At 41.6% G+C, this 19,033-nt stretch overlaps 1 protein-coding gene across 1 annotated transcript in view; it reads left to right on the forward strand.

Moving 5' to 3' along the window:
• The window catches only part of LOC118423371, an 84,915-nt gene that overhangs the window by 40,859 nt on the left and 25,023 nt on the right, over positions 1 to 19,033 (forward strand). Inside the window, exons 6-8 of the mRNA XM_035831491.1 lie at positions 1,394 to 1,545; positions 5,660 to 5,867; positions 10,006 to 10,210. Coding sequence (XP_035687384.1) covers positions 1,394 to 1,545; positions 5,660 to 5,867; positions 10,006 to 10,210 — 565 coding nt within the window. The remainder of the gene's footprint in view (positions 1 to 1,393; positions 1,546 to 5,659; positions 5,868 to 10,005; positions 10,211 to 19,033) is intronic.

Here is a 19,033-nt window from a genome sequence, read left to right on the forward strand (position 1 = left end):
AATCAAAGGTTAAGGATGTCAGTATTTAACTGCTTTTGATACAACCTGAGTGTAGAGTGAGTAGAGTGAGGGAAAACCAGTCTTCCCTGGGGTAGTTCAGGTTACTTCCACCTGTGTCCCCATTTGGCCTGGGATATGTCAGTTTAATAGGAAGATCTTTCTAGGGAGAAGTTGTTGTTTTTCAGCTCCAATACTGTAAATTTTGTAATTGCAGTGAACTTTTATTTTTGTGAATATGTACATTTTTATGGCTGTCTCAAGCTTTACTCGTTGTTTAGGAGCCATCGTTGTTGATTTCATTGTTGTAAACTTATGAAAGTTAACATTTTCATCAATTTTTTGTCGTGAAGTTTTTTTTTTAGTAGACAGTTTGAATTTTTTTCTGTCCCAACAAAGCAAATTTCCGATTGACCGATTGCTTAACATATTTTACAAATATCAAAATATTTCTGTTTGCATGTTTTGTTGTCTGTCATACTTTAGCATTGTATATATACCGTATATTCTCGAATAAAGTACGCACCTTTTTAACTTTTCAAAATTGAAAAGGTGCTACAAGTTGTTGCCAAAGTTGGGGTGCGTACTTTATTTGAGGTTACTGCACAGATAAATGGTAAGAAAAGCCTAAAATAAAGCAAGGTGGAGCTACACTTCTAGTAATGTTTCAAAACATACACATTGTTGTTGTCTTGAAGTTGTCTAAACATGAAACAAAGAAATTGTCTTAACATGATTTACATATTAACAGTGGCATTTGCATACAATCCTTTTGAGTTAGTGACTTTGACTTGTACAACTGGTTTTGCCTGATTTCTTCTACCAGTTCTCAGTGATTTTTATAATTTGCAGCAGGCAATTCACAAGTTTATAGAGACAATGACAGTGTAAACCCAGGTTATTTTATGCAAAATGACCTGGGGAAAACATCATAAATTCGAATTTATTTAGTTAAAGGTCTGTTCAAAACTGGTGGAGAAGGGGTGCGTATTTTATTTGAGTTTTTCCATTTTACCTTTCAGTCCCAAAGATCTGTCTAAGACTTGTCCAAAATCAGGGGTGCGTACTTTAATTGGGGTGCGTACTTTATTCGAGAATATACGGTATATATTCCACTTATAAAATTAGTGGTCTTACAAATCCAATTTTGATTGCTCACTAATCGTCATCTAGTGGAAAGGGAGCCTAAGTAAGAATAAGGTAAAAAGGTGTTTTCAAACAGTGTGAGATTTTTAAACACCAACAGATATGTAAAGAACAGAACAATATACTCACTCACTCACTATCCATGGTTAGATTATGCTGCTGCTGGGTTCCCTGACGCAGTGGTAGGCAGCAGTCGGCTAGTCTTCACACTCCATATAAGACTGAAAAACACCAATTTTTCCCCCTGCAGGACCTGAGGGAGGCGGTTGCCATGGAGACGGCCCAGGATGCGATGGAGGAGATGTCGCTGAAGCTGTCGGGGTCAGGGGTCAGCGACAGTCCCACCGACATCAAGGTCAACTCCGTGGTCAGGTTCCACCTAGAGGAGCTGGCTGAAGAAAGGTCAGCAAAATATCAGTTTAATTTTTTTCCCTTCATTTCGTCATTCATTGTTTTTTTCAGAATTCACCACATATATGTTGGTAGGGGTGGGTACCAGTATGATGTACTGGTGCGGTGTACAGTTATGAAGCCGATTTTTCTTCTTGGGCCAGGCAAATAAAAGAAACTTTAAAAAAACAATTACAGTGGACCAGATAATGGACAAGTAGAAAATGACTAAATAATATCGGCAGGGCTTTAGAGTTACAGAGTTTACATGAAGACAGGATTTTAAAATTATTTTAGAATACTTTTAAAATACTGAAAGTGCCAAAATGTTAACCTCCCAGTGAATAATGTTAGACATGCCAGTAATGTTTACATGATCAGGGTTACATTAGCGGAGTCTGCTGCACTGTTTGGAAGAGTGGCATACAAAAACACTGACATACTTTGGATGAATAGACATTTATTTGTACTACGCGTAATAGCAGTTGGGCAGCCTTGGCTATGTTTGCAAATGTACGTGTACCTTTGCCAATGTATGCATGTATGTACATGTTGTGGTTTGCTCAAAAATCTATGGATGGATTGTAAATTGTGGTTAGATCTTGTCCTATCGAAGAAATGGACGACTTTGTGTCACTTGGCGGCTTTTCTTGATACTACAGCAAAACTTCCGATTTTGATATCTTGTATTGTGTACAAGCTATGGGCATGGTTTGTGGGTGTTCGGTAGCTATTGTTTATACTACAACTAAACTCATAGATGTGTGTTGGATAGTATACGTATAATCATGGCAGTTTGGTGTTACAATACGTCCCAGATGGCCTGGCGTGTTGTTGTTGTTGATTTGGAAACGAGGTGCCACTGACTTTGTGTGTACGTAAACTGTTTGCTTGGTGGACCCAGAAACGTGAAGAATCTGCCTACCAAAGAGGTTTTAGAAAGTCATATGATAGCTCACAGTAAAACTAAGAAGTCAAACATGTCCAAAAATAAGTATTGCATTAAGTAAAGCAAATTTTGGTGTAACACTGATAAAAAGCTATCTATGAATTTTGCAGTGATATGTGTCAAAAATGAAGTTAGTGTTATAACTGAAAAGCTAATCTCCCACTGGTTGTGACCAATAAGACAGATGCTATGCACAGTATTAACAGGTTTATTGTACTTAAGAAATTCCCCTAGCTCATTTCAACAAGCATTAATGAACATTGGACTATATGGCTTAACGTCCAGCCTATGGACTGCAACCCTTTCCAGTAGCATGTCAGTTGAGCGACAACAGCTTTAATTCAAACTCCTGAACTCCAGATCCAGAGACTGACTACACACGATGCTTTGCTTGATGACGAGACTTGATGATGTTACCCTGTGGTTTGTTGCCTGGGAAAATTGTGGTTCTATCAATTTGCTCCTCATTAACTATTGATGGCCTGGATAATGGCAGACTGTGGTAGGCAGGCAGGTGCGCAGTCATGCGGGAAATCCCTCCTGACCTTTATGTGGTTCCAAGAAGAGGAGTCGTGTTTTTCAGGTGAACCTTTGCTGTAAACTCATTTATTTTTAGTTAGGTTCACTCTTAGTTGATTTGCTCGTTCTGTGACATTTTCGTATAAAATTTTGATAATAATAATAACAATCTTTATTGCAAGCGCATGCCCAAAGGCTAATTGCAAACAGCTTGGATACATAATTGTATACTTAACAAAGAAGGAACATGATATTTATATTCATAGATTAATAGGAAATAATATCAATTCTAAATCTACTTGATGGGTTTAATTACTTTTCTGTAGGCAGTGGGAGATGAATTGTCCAACATTTTCATAGATAAAGGGGTTGGACGAATTAAGCAAAAAGATTGTTTTTTTGTTGATCGGTAAGGTAATTGAATGGAGCATTGGTCGGTAAGGTAATTTTAAGGTAATTTTAGCAAACAGACGTCATGAACAACAGAACGCTGTGAGAAAAACTTGAATCTGACTGTAATTACTCCCTGAAACTGAGGTTTCCAAAGTGCAGACTTTTCTCCAAGTCCAAGACTCTGTTTTGATGTTGATATTTCAATCTACCATAATTATTTTTCTAAAATCCGAGAACCAAGTCTGTCAGGCATCAAATTGCCATAGCTTTACGGGAACAAGTAGGGGTGAAAAGGTTTTTTTTTGTGTATTAAGTTCGAGTTTGAAACAATTCTGCAATACGGGTTATGTAAAATGCAACTTCACAAAGTCAAAATGTTGGGGCAACGGTAAAGAAACATTAACAGCACACAGAAACATGTTAGGCTGGTTGCTCATCAATAGAATCATCATTCTCTCACATATTGTGAATTAATAAAAGAAAAAACAAGTTGCTCTCAAGTCGGTTCCAAATGCAAATGAGTCTTGAAATGTACAAAGAAGCAATCTGTCATGTTTTGTTCTGAAGGGTGTTAAACAAGAAACAGAAGTTGAAAACTAGAGTAGAAAAAAATAGAGAACAATGGTCTGAAACTTCAGACATTAATGGAAAAATTGTTGAATTGTAAATGAATGCTGTTTCATAATGACTTGACGCTTCATTTAACATAATGAGAGAGACCCACGTTTTCCTTACTCAACATCTGTTGTGTTGTTAATATGGCATGAGGGAAAATCAAGATCTCCTTTTCACACATGAATATTTTGTAAGGCAATATTATGACTGTACCTCATGTTCACTAGCATAGGAAATATGACACAACATAAAAATATGAGTGTTGTCAGCTTGCAGCCCTTTGTTGGCTGAATTGTTACATGTACAGATTACCAAACCTGGTCCAAGGCAGAGAAATAGATTGAAATTAACTTTTTTATGACATGTACAATGTGATCAGTGTCCTTTCCCAAAAAAATGACAATTTTCTTTTGCTTTGTGAAGTACCTATAGTCTAAGTGAAGAAACCTGCTATTTAGATGTGCATGTACATGTACAAGTAGATACATGCTTTGTATGATAGGTTACTAGTGAAACAAGCATCATTTCCTGTACAGAAATAAGCCAGAATAATACCCAAATGTACCATCCATAAAATTAGCACCATTTGGCCTGACACATTAGAAGTTAGCACCAACTAGGGGAACATTGCCCACACACCCATCTGTTCGCTGGTCGGGTTACAGGCTATACAGGTAGTATGGTGTGTAGTCCAGTGGTTTGTAATGAATGAAGACCTTTATTGTACACTTTTGCCCAACTGAGCTAAGTACAGGTCACAGAACATACATAGATATAGTATCATAGACCCAGTATAATAATCTCCAAGCAGATCCTACAATGGCATAAGATAGTATCAAACTGGCCAAGGAGTGTAGTCAGCCAAGAGGTGTACGGTAGCCAAACGCACTCCTAGGCCCGCTTCACTCCTCGGCCAGCTTTTGATACTATCTTATGCTACCGTAGGATCTGCTTGGAGATTACCATTCACCTAAGTTTGACTTCTTCTTGCTTCTTGGTAATGGGGAAGATGTAGGTAATGGTGCCTCAGACCCAACATGCACACTACCGTTAAGGGCTGCAGTCCTTAGAACGGTATACATTAAGCAGTGGTTTACTGTTCATTGTGCCTGTCAAAAAGAGCTAGGGGAATTTCCCTCAGCATATGGTACAATGAACCTGTGAATACTGTACATACCGGTAGCACCTGTCTTCTCTGTGACTACTAGAAGAAGGTTTTAGCTGTTCAGTGAGCTTAACTGGTTTGAGATCTGTTCCACTTGTTTTCTGGGAAAATCCTTCAGTTGAGAAAGTTGCCCATACATCAGAACAAGGGGGTCAACCTCCCTGATCAGAAGATGCAGCGGGCCCATCTCTGCTTCTAAGCCCTGAGCCACACACAGGTGCAAGCACTACAGCAGCTGACTAGTCCAGTGGTAGTGTAGTGTGTTGAGCTTCTCATGCTCCTAGCAGAGAAAGAAGTATGTACCATTTTTAAGAGTCTTTGGTATGACCCAACTGCAGCATTCAGTCTTCCTTGGTGGTCTCCCATCCAAGTACTGACCCCCCGACTGCATGTTGCTTAATTTCTAAGATAAAGGATGGTGTATCAACGCAATACGGCCGTAGCCTCAGTTGAGATTGACCGCTGTACTTTTACTTTCCCCTCAGCTGGGACCTTCTGAGCTCCTCGCCCGAGGACGGCCTCCTGCTGTCTCCCCACGGGTCCCCCCCTGGGGCAGGGGCGCACAGCTACGAGCTGTCGGACTTCACACAGCAGCACCAGGAGCTGGCCGAGTGGCTGGGCGAGATCGAGGGCGTCCTCACCGACCGGGACGACCTCATGATGTCTGAAGAGCAGATCAAACATCTCTGTAAGGTACGAGTTAAGGGCCTGTTTGTTTGTTTGTCTGTTTGTTTGTTTGTTTGATCGAGGGGGTCCTCACCGATGGTGACGATCTCATGATGTCTGGAGAACAGATTAAACATCTCTGTAAGGTAAGAGTTAAGGGCCTGTTTGTTTGTTTGTTTGTTTGTTTGTTTGTTTTTATGAGGGGGTCCTCACCGACTGGGACAATCTCATGATGTCTGAAAAACAGATCAAACATCTCTGTAAGGTAAGAGTTAAGGGTCCGTTTGTTTGTTTGTTTGTTTGTTTGTTTATTAGAGGGGGTCCTCTTGTTAGCGTTACCACATTTGTGGAAGGATTGACATAACAGGTGACAATCACTTTTTAAAGATGTCAACCCGGAGACCAGACTGTAGGTTTGATCTAATCACACCGAGACAAGTGTAGCAGGTTGCTTGGGGTGTGGCTCTCCCAAATATGGGACCTCCATTTTACGTCCTATCCAAAGGTAGGTACTCATTTACACCTAAGTGAGGTGAGGAAAGTCATGCAAAGCACCTTTCCCAAGTTCACCATTTCAGGGCACATTAGCAATTTGAACTCAGGACCTTTTGGTTTTAGCTTAAATACCTTTCCGACTGGGCCACATGATGCTACCTGATTAGTGTCTGTAACTATAACTGAATTTCGTCAGTGAACTCAAGATATCCAGTTACAACATTACAAAATATAAAATAAATCAACTTGCAACTAGAAAGATTCTATAGATATTTTCTCCCACCTGAATTAGACTTGCATGTACATATTCTCCCACCTGTTGTCCTGACCACCTGTCAATCATTCTAACACCTGTCCAATGGCAGCCAGCCATGCCTGAAAAGACTCTGGGGTGGCTTTCGATTGGTCTGGTATGTAACATGATACCTTAAACAGAAAAGTGGACACCAAAAGTACATACACAATGTACCTAGGATTCAGTCACAACATTATACCTTAAACAGAAAAGTAGACACCAAAAGTACATACACATGTACCTAGGGCTCAGTCACACATGACACACACTATCTACACTATGATATCATTCTATGGCTTCGAGTTATTTTGATTACAGCCAAAACTGCCCGGGAAGACCACTCGGGACTGAAATCTAGTCTATACATGTGGACAGGTGATCACTATAGGATTTGATTCTTATTGCTTTTGACAATGGAAGAATTATCTAAGGGAACACCAGAAAGTGGTCGCATTGGCCAGGTCACAAGTCCTTATGTAGAGGTGGTCACTTGTACAGGTTTGACTGTATGTCAATGGCCAGGTGGTCTTTATGTAAAGGTGGTCACCAGTACAGGTTTTACTGTATATCAATGGCCAGGTGGTCCTTATGTAGAGGTATCACTTGTACAGGTTTGACTGTATATCTTTGGCCAGGTGGTCCTTATGTAGAGGTGGTCACCTGTACAGGCTTGACTGTATATCAATAGCCAGGTGGTCCTTATGTAGAGGTGGTCACCTGTACAGGTTTGACTGTATATCAATGGCCAGGTGGTCCTTATGTAGAGGTGGTCACCTGTACAGGTTTGACTGTATATCTTTGGCCAGGTGGTCTTTATGTGGAGGTGGTCACTTGTACAGGTTTGACTGTATATCAATGGCCAGGTGGTCCTTATGTGGAGGTGGTCACTTGTACAGGTTTGACTGTATATCAATAGCCAGGTGGTCTTTATGTGGAGGTGGTCACTTGTACAGGTTTGACTGCATGTCAATGGCCAGGTGGTCCTTATGTGGAGGTGGTCACTCGTACAGGTTTGACTGTATATCAATGGCCAGGTGGTCCTTATGTAGAGGTGGTCACTTGTACAGATTTGACTGTATATCAATGGCCAGGTGGTCCTTATGTAGAGGTGGTCACTTGTACAGGTTTGACTGTATATCAATGGCCAGGTGGTCCTTATGTAGAGGTGGTCACTAGTACAGGTTTGACTGTATATCTCTGGCCAGGTGGTCCTTATGTAGAGGTGGTCACTTGTACAGGTTTGACTGTATATCAATGGCCAGGTGTTCCTTATGTAGAGGTGGTCACTTGTACAGGTTTGACTGAATATCAATGGCCAGGTGGTCCTTATGTAGAGGTGGTCACTAGTACAGGTTTGACTGTATATCAATGGTCAGGTGATCTTTATGTGGAGGTGGTCACTTGTACAGGTCACTGTATATCTTTGGCCAGGTGGTCCTTATGTAGAGGTGGTCACCAGTACAGGTTTGACTGTGTATCAATGGCCAGGTGGTCCTTATGTAGAGGTGGTCACTTGTACAGGTTTGACTGTATATCAATGGCCAGGTGGTCCTTGTGTAGAGGTGGTCACTAGTACAGGTTTGACTGTAATACATTATCTTTGGCCAGGTGGTCCTTATGTGGAGGTGGTCACTTGTACAGGTTTGACTGTATATCAATGGCCAGGTGTTCCTTATGTAGAGGTGGTCACTTGTACAGGTTTGACTGTATATCTTTGGCCAGGTGGTCCTTATGTGGAGGTGGTCACCAGTACACATTTGACTGTACATCAATGGCCAGGTCACGGGTCCTTATGTAAAGGTGGTCACCAGTACAGGTTTGACTGTACAAATGTATATCAATGGCCAGGTGGTCCTTATGTAGAGCTTGTCACTTGTACAGGTTTGACTGTATCCAAATTCCCAACATGTTTCCAAAGTTGAAATGACCAGTGTTTTAATCTTGTAGTCCCCACATCTGCTTGACAAGGAACACCCCCTACTCACTCATCGTGTCGCATATAATTAGAACCCCAGGCCCCGCCCCCGGTAACCCGATACCCCAGCTGGCTCAGGTGGCGCAGGGCTGGCGTAGTCAGTGTGTTGTGTGGTAGTCGTGCCGGTGGCTTTGGGGGGGATTTAACTGCACAGTAACTGTCAGCAGGCGAAAATCCCGCCTGCCAACATGGCAGCGCTACAGGTAGGAGCGCCGCTGTGTGTGTTGTGGTTTTTCACCGGAAGCAGACATACTGTAGGGGGTAGCATTTTAGCTTCTTCATGAAGAGACAATGACTTTTTACAACGTGTACATTGTAGAAGGCATGTTGATTTAGTAAGACCTGGGCTGTGGATCCAACATGGTAAAGAAATGGATGTACATATAGCTCTGGTGTGTGTGTGTGTTTTCAGTAGATTGTATATGTTGGGCCAATATTAGCTTCTTCTTTGGTGAAGAGAGTGTGACTTTTAACATTATGTACAATGTAGAAAATATGTTGATTTAGTAAGCCTTTAACTGTTAGTCCATTGTTTTGATTAATGATCTAAATCAATTTTAACCGCAGGTGACTTTTCATGTAAATACAGTGAGATTTTAAACAAAAAAAAAACAAGACTTTTTGTTCCAATGCAGCTGGTATAGATATAGATCTACCGTATAGATTTTCTGCATCTTCTATTGCAACTGCAAACAAGCTTCTATGCAAATACAGTGAGATTTTAACCAAAAAAATGTCTTATTCCGAAAAGCTACAGAGCTTTCTATAGTTAATGTTTATTTCCACATTTTCATGTAAATAGAGAGAGATTTTAACAAAAAGAAACTTGTTCTGCAGAGCTATGAGATAGAGAATGATAGAGCTGTCTATAGTTTGTGGTTTTTCCACTTTTTCTTCACACATGCAGATAGATTTTAACCAAAACAAAAATATCTCTTGTTCCTCAGCGTTGTGTACATGTGTATATATTGTAAATTATATGTGCCTCGACTTGATATACGTAAATACCCCATTTTTAAACAACGGATATAGGTCACCCAGTGGATAAAGGTGAACTAGCGTTATATACAGAGAGAGATTTTAACCAAAAAACTCCTTGTTCCGCAGAGCTATGAGATTGAGCTTTCTATAGTTAGTGTGTTTTTTCCACATTTGATTTAACAAAAAGAAACTTGTTCCGCAGAGCTATGAGATAGAGAATGATAGAGCTGTCTATATATAGTTTGTGGTTTTTCCACTTTTTCTACACACATGCAGAATGATAGATTTTAACCAAAACAAAATATCCTTCTTGTTCCGCAGAGCTATGAGATCGAGATGGGTCTGTAGTTAATGTGTTTTTTCCACATTTTCATGTAAATACAGAGAGATTTTAACAAAACATACTTCTTGTTCTGCAGAGCTATGAGATCGAGATGGGACTGTACCAGCGCCGGCGCGACACCTTCCTACAGAAGGGTGAGCGTCTGAAGGCAGCGTACCCCGACCTGTTCTCGGACATCAGCGACAAGCTGCTCGCCATCACCAAGAAGTGGGATCTGCTGCGCGTGAACCTCGCGCACGAGGGCGGGATCACGCCGCCCGGCGAGAACGAGATGGTACTAGGTGAGTCAGATTAGAATTAAGCTTTTTGACAAAAATTTAGACAAAATATGCAGTCACACAACTACAGTTCATAGCTTGGGAAGCTTTTGAGACGCACTCTGTCTCTTTGTCAACCTGTTAGACCTCATCTTAGAGTTTCCTTGTCACGTGATGGCTGCTGATAGACACTGTCACGTGGCAAGATACAGTGATAAAGCTGCCTAGGGAGACCCTTGTAATGACTTGTCTCATCATCAAGAAAGTCAAAGTCATAAACAGCTCTGAGAATTAAGCAAGCTAAAGTCCTTCCCGCACCAGATGGTGCCTAGGGCGGCGCCCATCTCCGTTTCTGTTTCTGCCCTGGGCCACACAAACTTTTGTGCTGACCAGTGTTTCTGCAGTTTTGGGCCGCACAACTTTTGTTCAATGACGCTTCAGCAGGGGGCTGTTCCATTAGTAGTGCTGCATTTTTTTTAACATACTCTTTGCCATATCCTGAGTGTTAAGGCAATAAACCATTTTTTAAAGTCTTTGGTATGACTCTGCCAGGGATCGAACTACAGAATGTAAGGTGAACAATAAACCCACTTTGTCAAAGCACCGGTTACTGAGTCAGAATTGGTCAGTTCAAATGATAGTTCTAGGGGATCTATATTCGAATCCTTTCGAGGTCTTATCAAGTCCTACCCACATACAACCAAATGTCAAAACAATCCATTCAGGCATTCACGAGTTATCATGTTGATCATGACACCCGTATACCCCGAAAACATTTATTCTTGAAGAAGGTGAAAATAATAACCTTTGTTGTGTATCCATGCCCTATCAAGCTACAATTACAGACAGATAAATGTAAAAGTAGTCATTAAGTACATTTAGTGACAAATGGCCAATGCTTAGGGACTGTACGATATTTATCAGGGGGGGAGGGCTGGTGCGTTAGGGGGGGAGGGCCATGTTATTTTTTTTTTAGGTGGGGGGAGGGCCATGTTAATTTTTTTTGAGATAGGGGGGAGGGCCATGTTAATTTTTTTGAAAGAACTGTTTATACTATTTTTTGTTTTGATATCTTGACATGGCCCTAAAACTGATAAAATAAGCCTTCTGAATAGCCTAAAATGCAAGAGCTTCCGGGGGGCTTCGCCCCCCTAGGTCCCCCAAAGTGGCACTGCCCTGGACCAGCGTTCCCGCCAGGCATACGTCATTCCGTCTCCGGACTTGTTTTTTTCTGGAAAGACGCACTTGGCTCGGCTGAGTTTCCCCAAATATTTAAGTTACAAAAGCGGTGCGCGGTAAATATGTGAAGAATCCAAAACTATACACTTTATTTTTTATTTACAACATTTCTTTTGTTTCAAAAGGACAAAATTTGCGGCAGAAAAGGGGCCGCAATATTGTTGTCAAGCGTCGATTGAGTCGGCTGTGCACTGGCATTGTCGTCTGTGGCACATGGCGCGGCACGCCCCCCTCCCCAGACGGACTGTCGATCGCAGCGCCCAGCACGTTGGGACGTCTTTTCTGGCTACTCCTTCAAGGCTACACCGGCACTGATCACTGCCAAAGACGCAGCAGATCACCGTCCTTCGTATAATGTATAACGTTCTTGGTCTCTATGTAAAAAGAAATCCAGCGGTGAGCCAAAGATTTCACGCCGAAAACGGGGTTACCTGAGGTCGCACGAAACAAACGCACGCTCGTGGAAAATGACGCGCGGCCTTGTAAAACCCGACCGATTCGATAAATGATAAATTCTAGTAAAATCATCGGGCAAAATAGAAAAAAAAAACACAAGGTGTGATGGCGCCGTTATTTTATCCTCTGGAAAAACTACTAGCATTTGATGCGGGAGGGCGCAACATCGATCGCACGAGGTAGGCATTCTTTATTCAAACACTCAATGTCGGAAAAAAATTGGCAGGATTTTTCCATGGGTTGTCGAACTCACTGGCTAGAGCCCTGTTTGGAAGCATCAAAAACCCAAAATTTTCATATAGACAAGACTGGACCAAAAATAATCGGGCCAGATCACGGACTGCTGATTCCCCGAGCTTACAGTTATATATATTAAAGTTATAACATATTTTTTGGGGAGGGCGGACGTCGATTACTGAAAAACGGGAGTAAAAGAGGCAACCGGCATCCAATCTCAAGGGCATAATTTTCCTCTCAAAATGCAGGAAATTCTGCTTTAGAGGGTTTGAAAATCCAAATTTTCCCGGGGGAGCATGCCCCCGGACCCCTGCCCCGATGCTGTGAAAAAATCCTGGCGAGATCACTGGCGCCCTTGTGCCCTGACGTCTATATTAAGATTATTTTATCGGTTGTTTTTCTACCCGTTTGATTATGCCTGTCGGGGGGGAGGGTCATGTCAATTTTTTTGAGGTGGAGGGGGAGGGTCACGTTAGATTTTTTTGAGATGGGGGGGAGGGCCATCAAAAAAATTTTTGATCCGACTTCCAATGCACCAGCCCTCCCCCCCCCCGATAAATATCGTACGGTCCCTTAATGTCATTGTTCTATATATAATATATACTTCAAAGTACAAGTTCAGTCTACTTTCACTTGTAAATATATTCTGTCCACTTTCACTTGTATACATTTAAATCTACCGAAACCATTCGGGAGATTATGATCTAGCCATTGACTGGCTGCGTGGAATTTCAAGAACACAAAGAGAACTGTTGAATGGGTACAAATTATGTCAACATTTCTTGATGCTGTAGTAATGTAAAGATAGAAAGCTTTGAAGTCCATTCAGCGAGTGTTTGAATGAAAATTTTCCATCTATTATGAACACATTCCCCTTGCCCAACAAAAGTGGCCTGTAGGGTCCAATCGCTCGGATTTTGGCATAAGTAAACCACGGTACCCCCACCCAAGCTGTTGCAGCCATTTTTAAATAGCCTGATTTTCCCCCATTGTTGGAGGTGTATAGACAGAGGGATCTGTTACATGTAGCTGTGAGGGAGACCCTTGTCTGGTTACCTTGTTACATGGACACCATGGTCAGGGCTGGAGCAGCTAGGGGTAACTATCTGCAAAAACAAAGGGGCTACACAGTCGCTCAAGGGCTCTGCTTCAAGGGTCAATAATTTGGTTTGTCTCGACATGTCATATCAATTTGTAATTTTGGAAGGACGCCCAAGAATCGGAAAATTGAAATTAACCTGTTACTAAGAGTAACTTGCCATGGGTCACATGAGTTTAATTCTCTGTGATACAAAGGGACTACACAGTCCTTCAAGGTTTTTCCCAGTATAACTTCTTTAGGTTTCATTTAGTTTGTGTCAAGAATAAATCTTTTATAAACCTTTAATTCTGCCAGAATAAATTAAGAGTTGGAAGAGTTCCAAGGAATTTGAATATTGATATGAACTTGTTTCTGAATGCCAGGCAGGGTCACAGGAAAGTCAGTAATTCTCAATTTTCATTTTAATGCTAGTTCACCTTTATCCGCGAGGTAACCTATATCCATTTTTTTTGCAAATATGGTATTTAGTGATGTTAGGTCGACAGTTAGTAGTTTCAAACTGCAATAGTTTCAAAATATTGCAATTTGAAACCACCTTCCGTCAAATTGATAATCCTTAACACCCTGTTCTAAATACAACGGATATAGGTTACCCCGCGGATAAAGGTGAGCTAGCCTTAAATATATTCTATAACCTGCTATGATTAACAATAGCCACAGATCTAGAGTCAGTTGTGTAAGCCTTGTTTCCAGTCTTTTGTTGTAGATGAACATGTGGAATGTAGGTAACCTACATCTGTTTTCACTGACCCTGTCTTGTGTAACCTCAGAGTCAACAACTGCCTGTCTTACCATCCCTTCCCTTCCAGACCCACTCTAAAGATCTCCACACATCAAGTCAGGGAGCGTATACCTTTCACCATAAAGCTCAACATAGTATTAGTACTCCAGTTCAGGGACTAATCAATAGTTCTCAGCTTCCAAATGTCCTTACATGATAAGAAGGTAGTGATGGGCACAAGTCTTAAAAGGAGTGCCGGCAGAAGGTCTTACTCAGCAGTTTTTATCCTACTTTACTTGATTCTAGGTCCACAACAATTTGATTGTTTGCCCCTCTAACTTTTAGAATATTGTTGAATATGAATCTCAACATGGAAAGAGAGACTAGGGAAAAGTCTTGGGCCTTGGTATACAAAGGGAGTGGATTGATGTAGTCAGATGCAACTTTTCCTGCCAGCCCTCAATTTTCTTCTTGTCCGCTAGCTCATGTGTTGCTGGGAAATATCCGAGAACCCAAAAAAATACATTGATGTGGCCTTAGAGTGGGTTTGAAATGGAAGACAAGCTGTTGTTGACTGAGGGCAACTCTGAGGTTATAAAAGTAAGAGCAGAACAAAAGAAAGACATGCAGGGTCAGTGATAAAAGATAGCTACTTTCCACATCCCATAACAAAAGACTGGACACAGGCTTTACAGATGGGTGGCTGAAATACATGTAAATATGAACATCCACTTGTTGAGCTGTGAATGGTGTGATGCTGCCATCTCTTGACTACCATGAATAGTCGAAGGACAATAGCAAAGCTTCATTGAATATCTTACATAATGTAGAACACAAAATAGTGGTGTTGATTTGGCCCTTAAAGAATTAAATGCCCCCCTTACAAAACCTTCTTACAGTACTGTCAAAGCTTGCTTAATCTGAATTTTGCATTTTCAATTTTGGAAATTCATATCAAATTCAAACATTGATATTTCAGCTTACTGCAAAAGATACAGTATAGTTCTAATTCTGATGTAATTAGTTTATCATTCTGTCATATTATAACAGTTAGGGTTAAAGAGACATTTGACTTTCATGTAGATTGTACTTTCATAAACCCAGTACCTGTCCCAGTTTCCCCCGAAAGATCACCTGTCCAATGTATTGTACTTTTGAGAGCATATTAGTTTCCAACAAGTCTGTTTTTGTTCGTGTGTGGTCACCATCACCTTTTACATAGACACCTGGTAAAGAGCTCAGTCAGTGGTAAACCCATCATCAGGACCAGGGAAGACCTGAGAGACTCCACGCACCCTGACACTGCATTAAACCCGTCGCCATGGCAACCACATGTAGCAATATTTGAACAACCCAGTGCTTCATGACACTTGATGGTTGTCAGGTGGGGGAACATGTCGTTACAAGGTGATAAATGAGAGTATGACAGGAGGATGAGAAGTAGGGCTGGCTGTAGCTTTGATTTTTTTTCCATCCCTCCCATTAATTGGGAGCCCATGTTGTTGACTTTCCTTGTAAAATCTGTCATTTGAAGCTCATAAAAACATAGTTATAATCTACCATTCTTGTGTATTTGTCCCTGCTTGTACACACCAATATCAGCAATGCTGTCTGAGAGTCTGTGTAATGTATTTGTCACCTTTTCTAAAAAAACAGTTTCGTCAATTTTATTTATACTGGAGTTCAGATTTTTTGGGGGGGACGGACAGGGTAGAATTTTTGTAAGTCAGAGTCAATTTTTGTCCGTCCCAACAAGCAAGTTTCTGTTCCAGGACGGAGGGACGGGTCCTGGACATAGCCCTGAATTGGGAAGTTTGTTCAGCCAGGTTTGCCATCTGTGTGTCTGTGTTTACACCTGTTGGAGGTTACCTGTATGCCTGTTTACTGACCACTCAGGGGACTCAATGAAAATGGACACAGTAGACAGTTGGGATGTTTGGCTTTGCTTGAATCTGAAGAGGAGCAACAGGTCACAATAGGAGGGATGTCACTACTCTGACACACCTGGTTCAATAACCGTGAATCCCGGGCTCACGCTCCAGTTTGGAAAAGAATTGCATCGTGATTTTGGATGGGGACGTAAAACCAGTGGCCCTGTGATGAAGGAGCTTGTATGCTACATGTAAAAAACCCAACACACTTGACGTGAAGAGGAAGGGAAACCCAGTTTGCTTGGCTGAAAATACGAGCCATAGCAAATCTGTGTTGCAATAATAGCTGATGAAAATGCGCCATACTCGCCATCCCGAGTCTGAGGTCGTTCGCTTTACCTTTACCTCAGGCTACACCTGCTACTAGCTGACAAAAAAGTGTCATGCTTCGTCCTTAGTCTGAGGTACCATTTTACCTTAAGAGGGATTGTTTGGGCTGGTTACACCTGGGTGTCATTCCTTAGTAGGTATCATACAGGGCTTTTGACCTGAGAGTGTATACCTGGCTAAATAAAAAAAATGAAAATAAATAAATACAGTGTTCCTGAACCTATTTATGGTGGGGCACACCTGGCAGGCTACACCTGGATGTTATCCTTATTAGGTAACATACAGCGGTACTGAACCTTGTTTATGGTGGGGCACTCCTGGCAGGCTACACCTGGATTTTATCCTTATTAGGTTAACATACCGTGTTCCTGAACCATATTTACGGTGGGGCACTCCTAGCAGGCTACACCTGGATGTTATCCATATTAGGTAACATACAGCGGTACTGAACCATATTTTTATGCTGGGGCACTCCTGGCAGGTTACACCTGGATGTTATCCTTATTTATGGTGGGGCACCCTTAGCAGGCTACACCTGGATGTTATCCTTATTAGGTAACATACAGTGTTCCTGAACCATATTTATGGTGGGTCACTCCCAGCAGGCTACACCTGGGTCTCATCTGCGAGTGTGAAACACAGTGTGATACAGAACTGTGGGCAGCCAGGGCTGCTTTCATGTCCTTTTAGTGTCATGTTGATATGGAGGAGATGAATGGAGATGGGCTCTGCAGGGCTGGAGCTGGAACACAAGGGAATCTTTCTAGTTTGTGCCAAACATCAAAGTAAGAGCAACAGTGCATGGGGATTGTGGTAGTAACAAGCCTCGATGTGTTATCTGCTTAACAGGGTACAGATTACATGAACTGACTATCCTGGTGGTCAGTCAAAATACAAGACTTAGTAGCTGTCCAAGTCCATGGTTCTCACCAGGAATTTTTCTCACAGTGTAGGGGGCATCTTTGAATAGTTTCATCATCCGTGAATAGTTTCATCAGGTTAGTACGTCACTGAATAACGAGACTCTTTTTACACAACCACTGTTTTATTCGAACCGACGTTTCGGTGACCGTCTGTCACCTTCTTCAGGGCAATTCTGACTGGTTCACATTGTACTGCAGGACAGGTGTCGCTGCTCACAGTTCAGATGCGGTCATATTTAGGGGGGTTATTTAGGGGCATCTTATTAGCACAGGGAAGCCACATGGCAAGAGGCATGGTTTGAGTGTTGTAGGGAATGTGTAGGAGCATCCTTCCCCGAAAAAATGTTAAATCTATAACCCTCAGGAACACTTAGTCTATTTCCTGCTTTTTTTAAGGCCAAATAAGTGCTGCCTGTAAGTTATGAATATTAGCGGCTGTCTGTCAAAGTAACATTCAACCAACAATTGAGATCTAGAGCGGATGTGCACCATTCAAAGTCCCACATTTTTGTTACGGATTTCTTCAGATTTATCTGAAATTGTTGTCAAAGTGTAATGATGATCATTGATTAGAAGTGCTATCTTGTTGTAAAATCAATGCAATTCAGCCCCTATGGGGGCTGCAAAGTTGATTGAAAAGAAAGTTTCAAGTTTTTTTATTTCTCTTTTTGATGGAGGTGCGTGGGCCAGTGGAACTGGTCTAATTATCAGGCTGCTTTCAAAGTTATAAACGTTGAGAAAGGTGAAAGAGGTGAAGGAGGCTTTCTATACAAAACTGTGTGACTCCCTGTGACCAAACCAAAGCAGGCTTTTTTCCAAAAACAAAACCATGACCACAGCAAAGGATTTGTTTGGTTGGAACATTCAGAATGAGGTAAACACCACATGGATAATTTTCCCAGCGCTTGACTGTTACAAAGAACACGGTGTGAGTTACTGAAGACATTGTGGGATTAGTGCAGTACTTGTTGTGTGCTGAGCGCTGTTCGCCACATGTTCCTGCTCTAAGGTTTCCTTGCTACAAAGTGTGGCGAGTGTCAGGTGTACACTACAAGATTGCTACAACCTCCAGAGGTGGTTACTTTGGCAGGGAGGGCTGGAGGCACCAGGGGAGGCCTTTTGTGGGGAGGCAATGTCCTGGGGGAAAGTAAATAAACTAGGTGACAGTGAACTTGGAAACATATGGTGTGTCAAAACATGGTAACAGGAGACTCTTAAATGTTGTTAGGTGTGCACTGTACATGTACATCATGTGTTTGACAAACCAGAGTTTCTACCACCTCGAAAAATGGAGGTATATTGTGTGTGTGTCTGTCTGTTTGTGCGTTTTCCGTATATTTCTACCAAAGCTTTAGAACTTCAGGATGGATTACAATGATATTTGGTAAGTGCATAGGGAGTCGGGAAGAGGAGAGTCAAGCTTGATTTTTGGGTCCCCTGGTGTGTGACTTTGGCACTGCAGCAGAACTTCTATGTTTTGGAATAAAACATGGGTGTAACCATAAGAGAGATATCCTTAGATCTAGCGGAACTAAAAATTGCGATCCAATCCATGACTTGTGGATACATGATGCCTTATATGGAAACTGGCTACCTGGAGTCCAATTACAATGGTTTGTCTCATGACTTTTCAACACCAGAGCTGCAATTTCAGTCTTGGATGATAGAGGGCATCACTGCAGGAGAAACACTTTGCTGATACAGAGATAAGAGTTAGGCATAAGTTGCATAAAGTCTTTAGCCATCTTTTGTATTTATCCTGAAACTACGAATATAAAGTAAACCAGACTTTGTTTAAATCCACATTTGCAGTTCAATACTGCAGTTATTCTCTTTTGCAAGAGTTGGTGGGAATGACAGAATAAATGTAACTCGTACCTTTGAGGAACAAAGACTCTGGAAATAATA

This window comes from Branchiostoma floridae, chromosome 1 (genome assembly GCF_000003815.2).
Source record: "Branchiostoma floridae strain S238N-H82 chromosome 1, Bfl_VNyyK, whole genome shotgun sequence".
In the NCBI taxonomy this organism is placed as follows: domain Eukaryota; kingdom Metazoa; phylum Chordata; class Leptocardii; order Amphioxiformes; family Branchiostomatidae; genus Branchiostoma; species Branchiostoma floridae.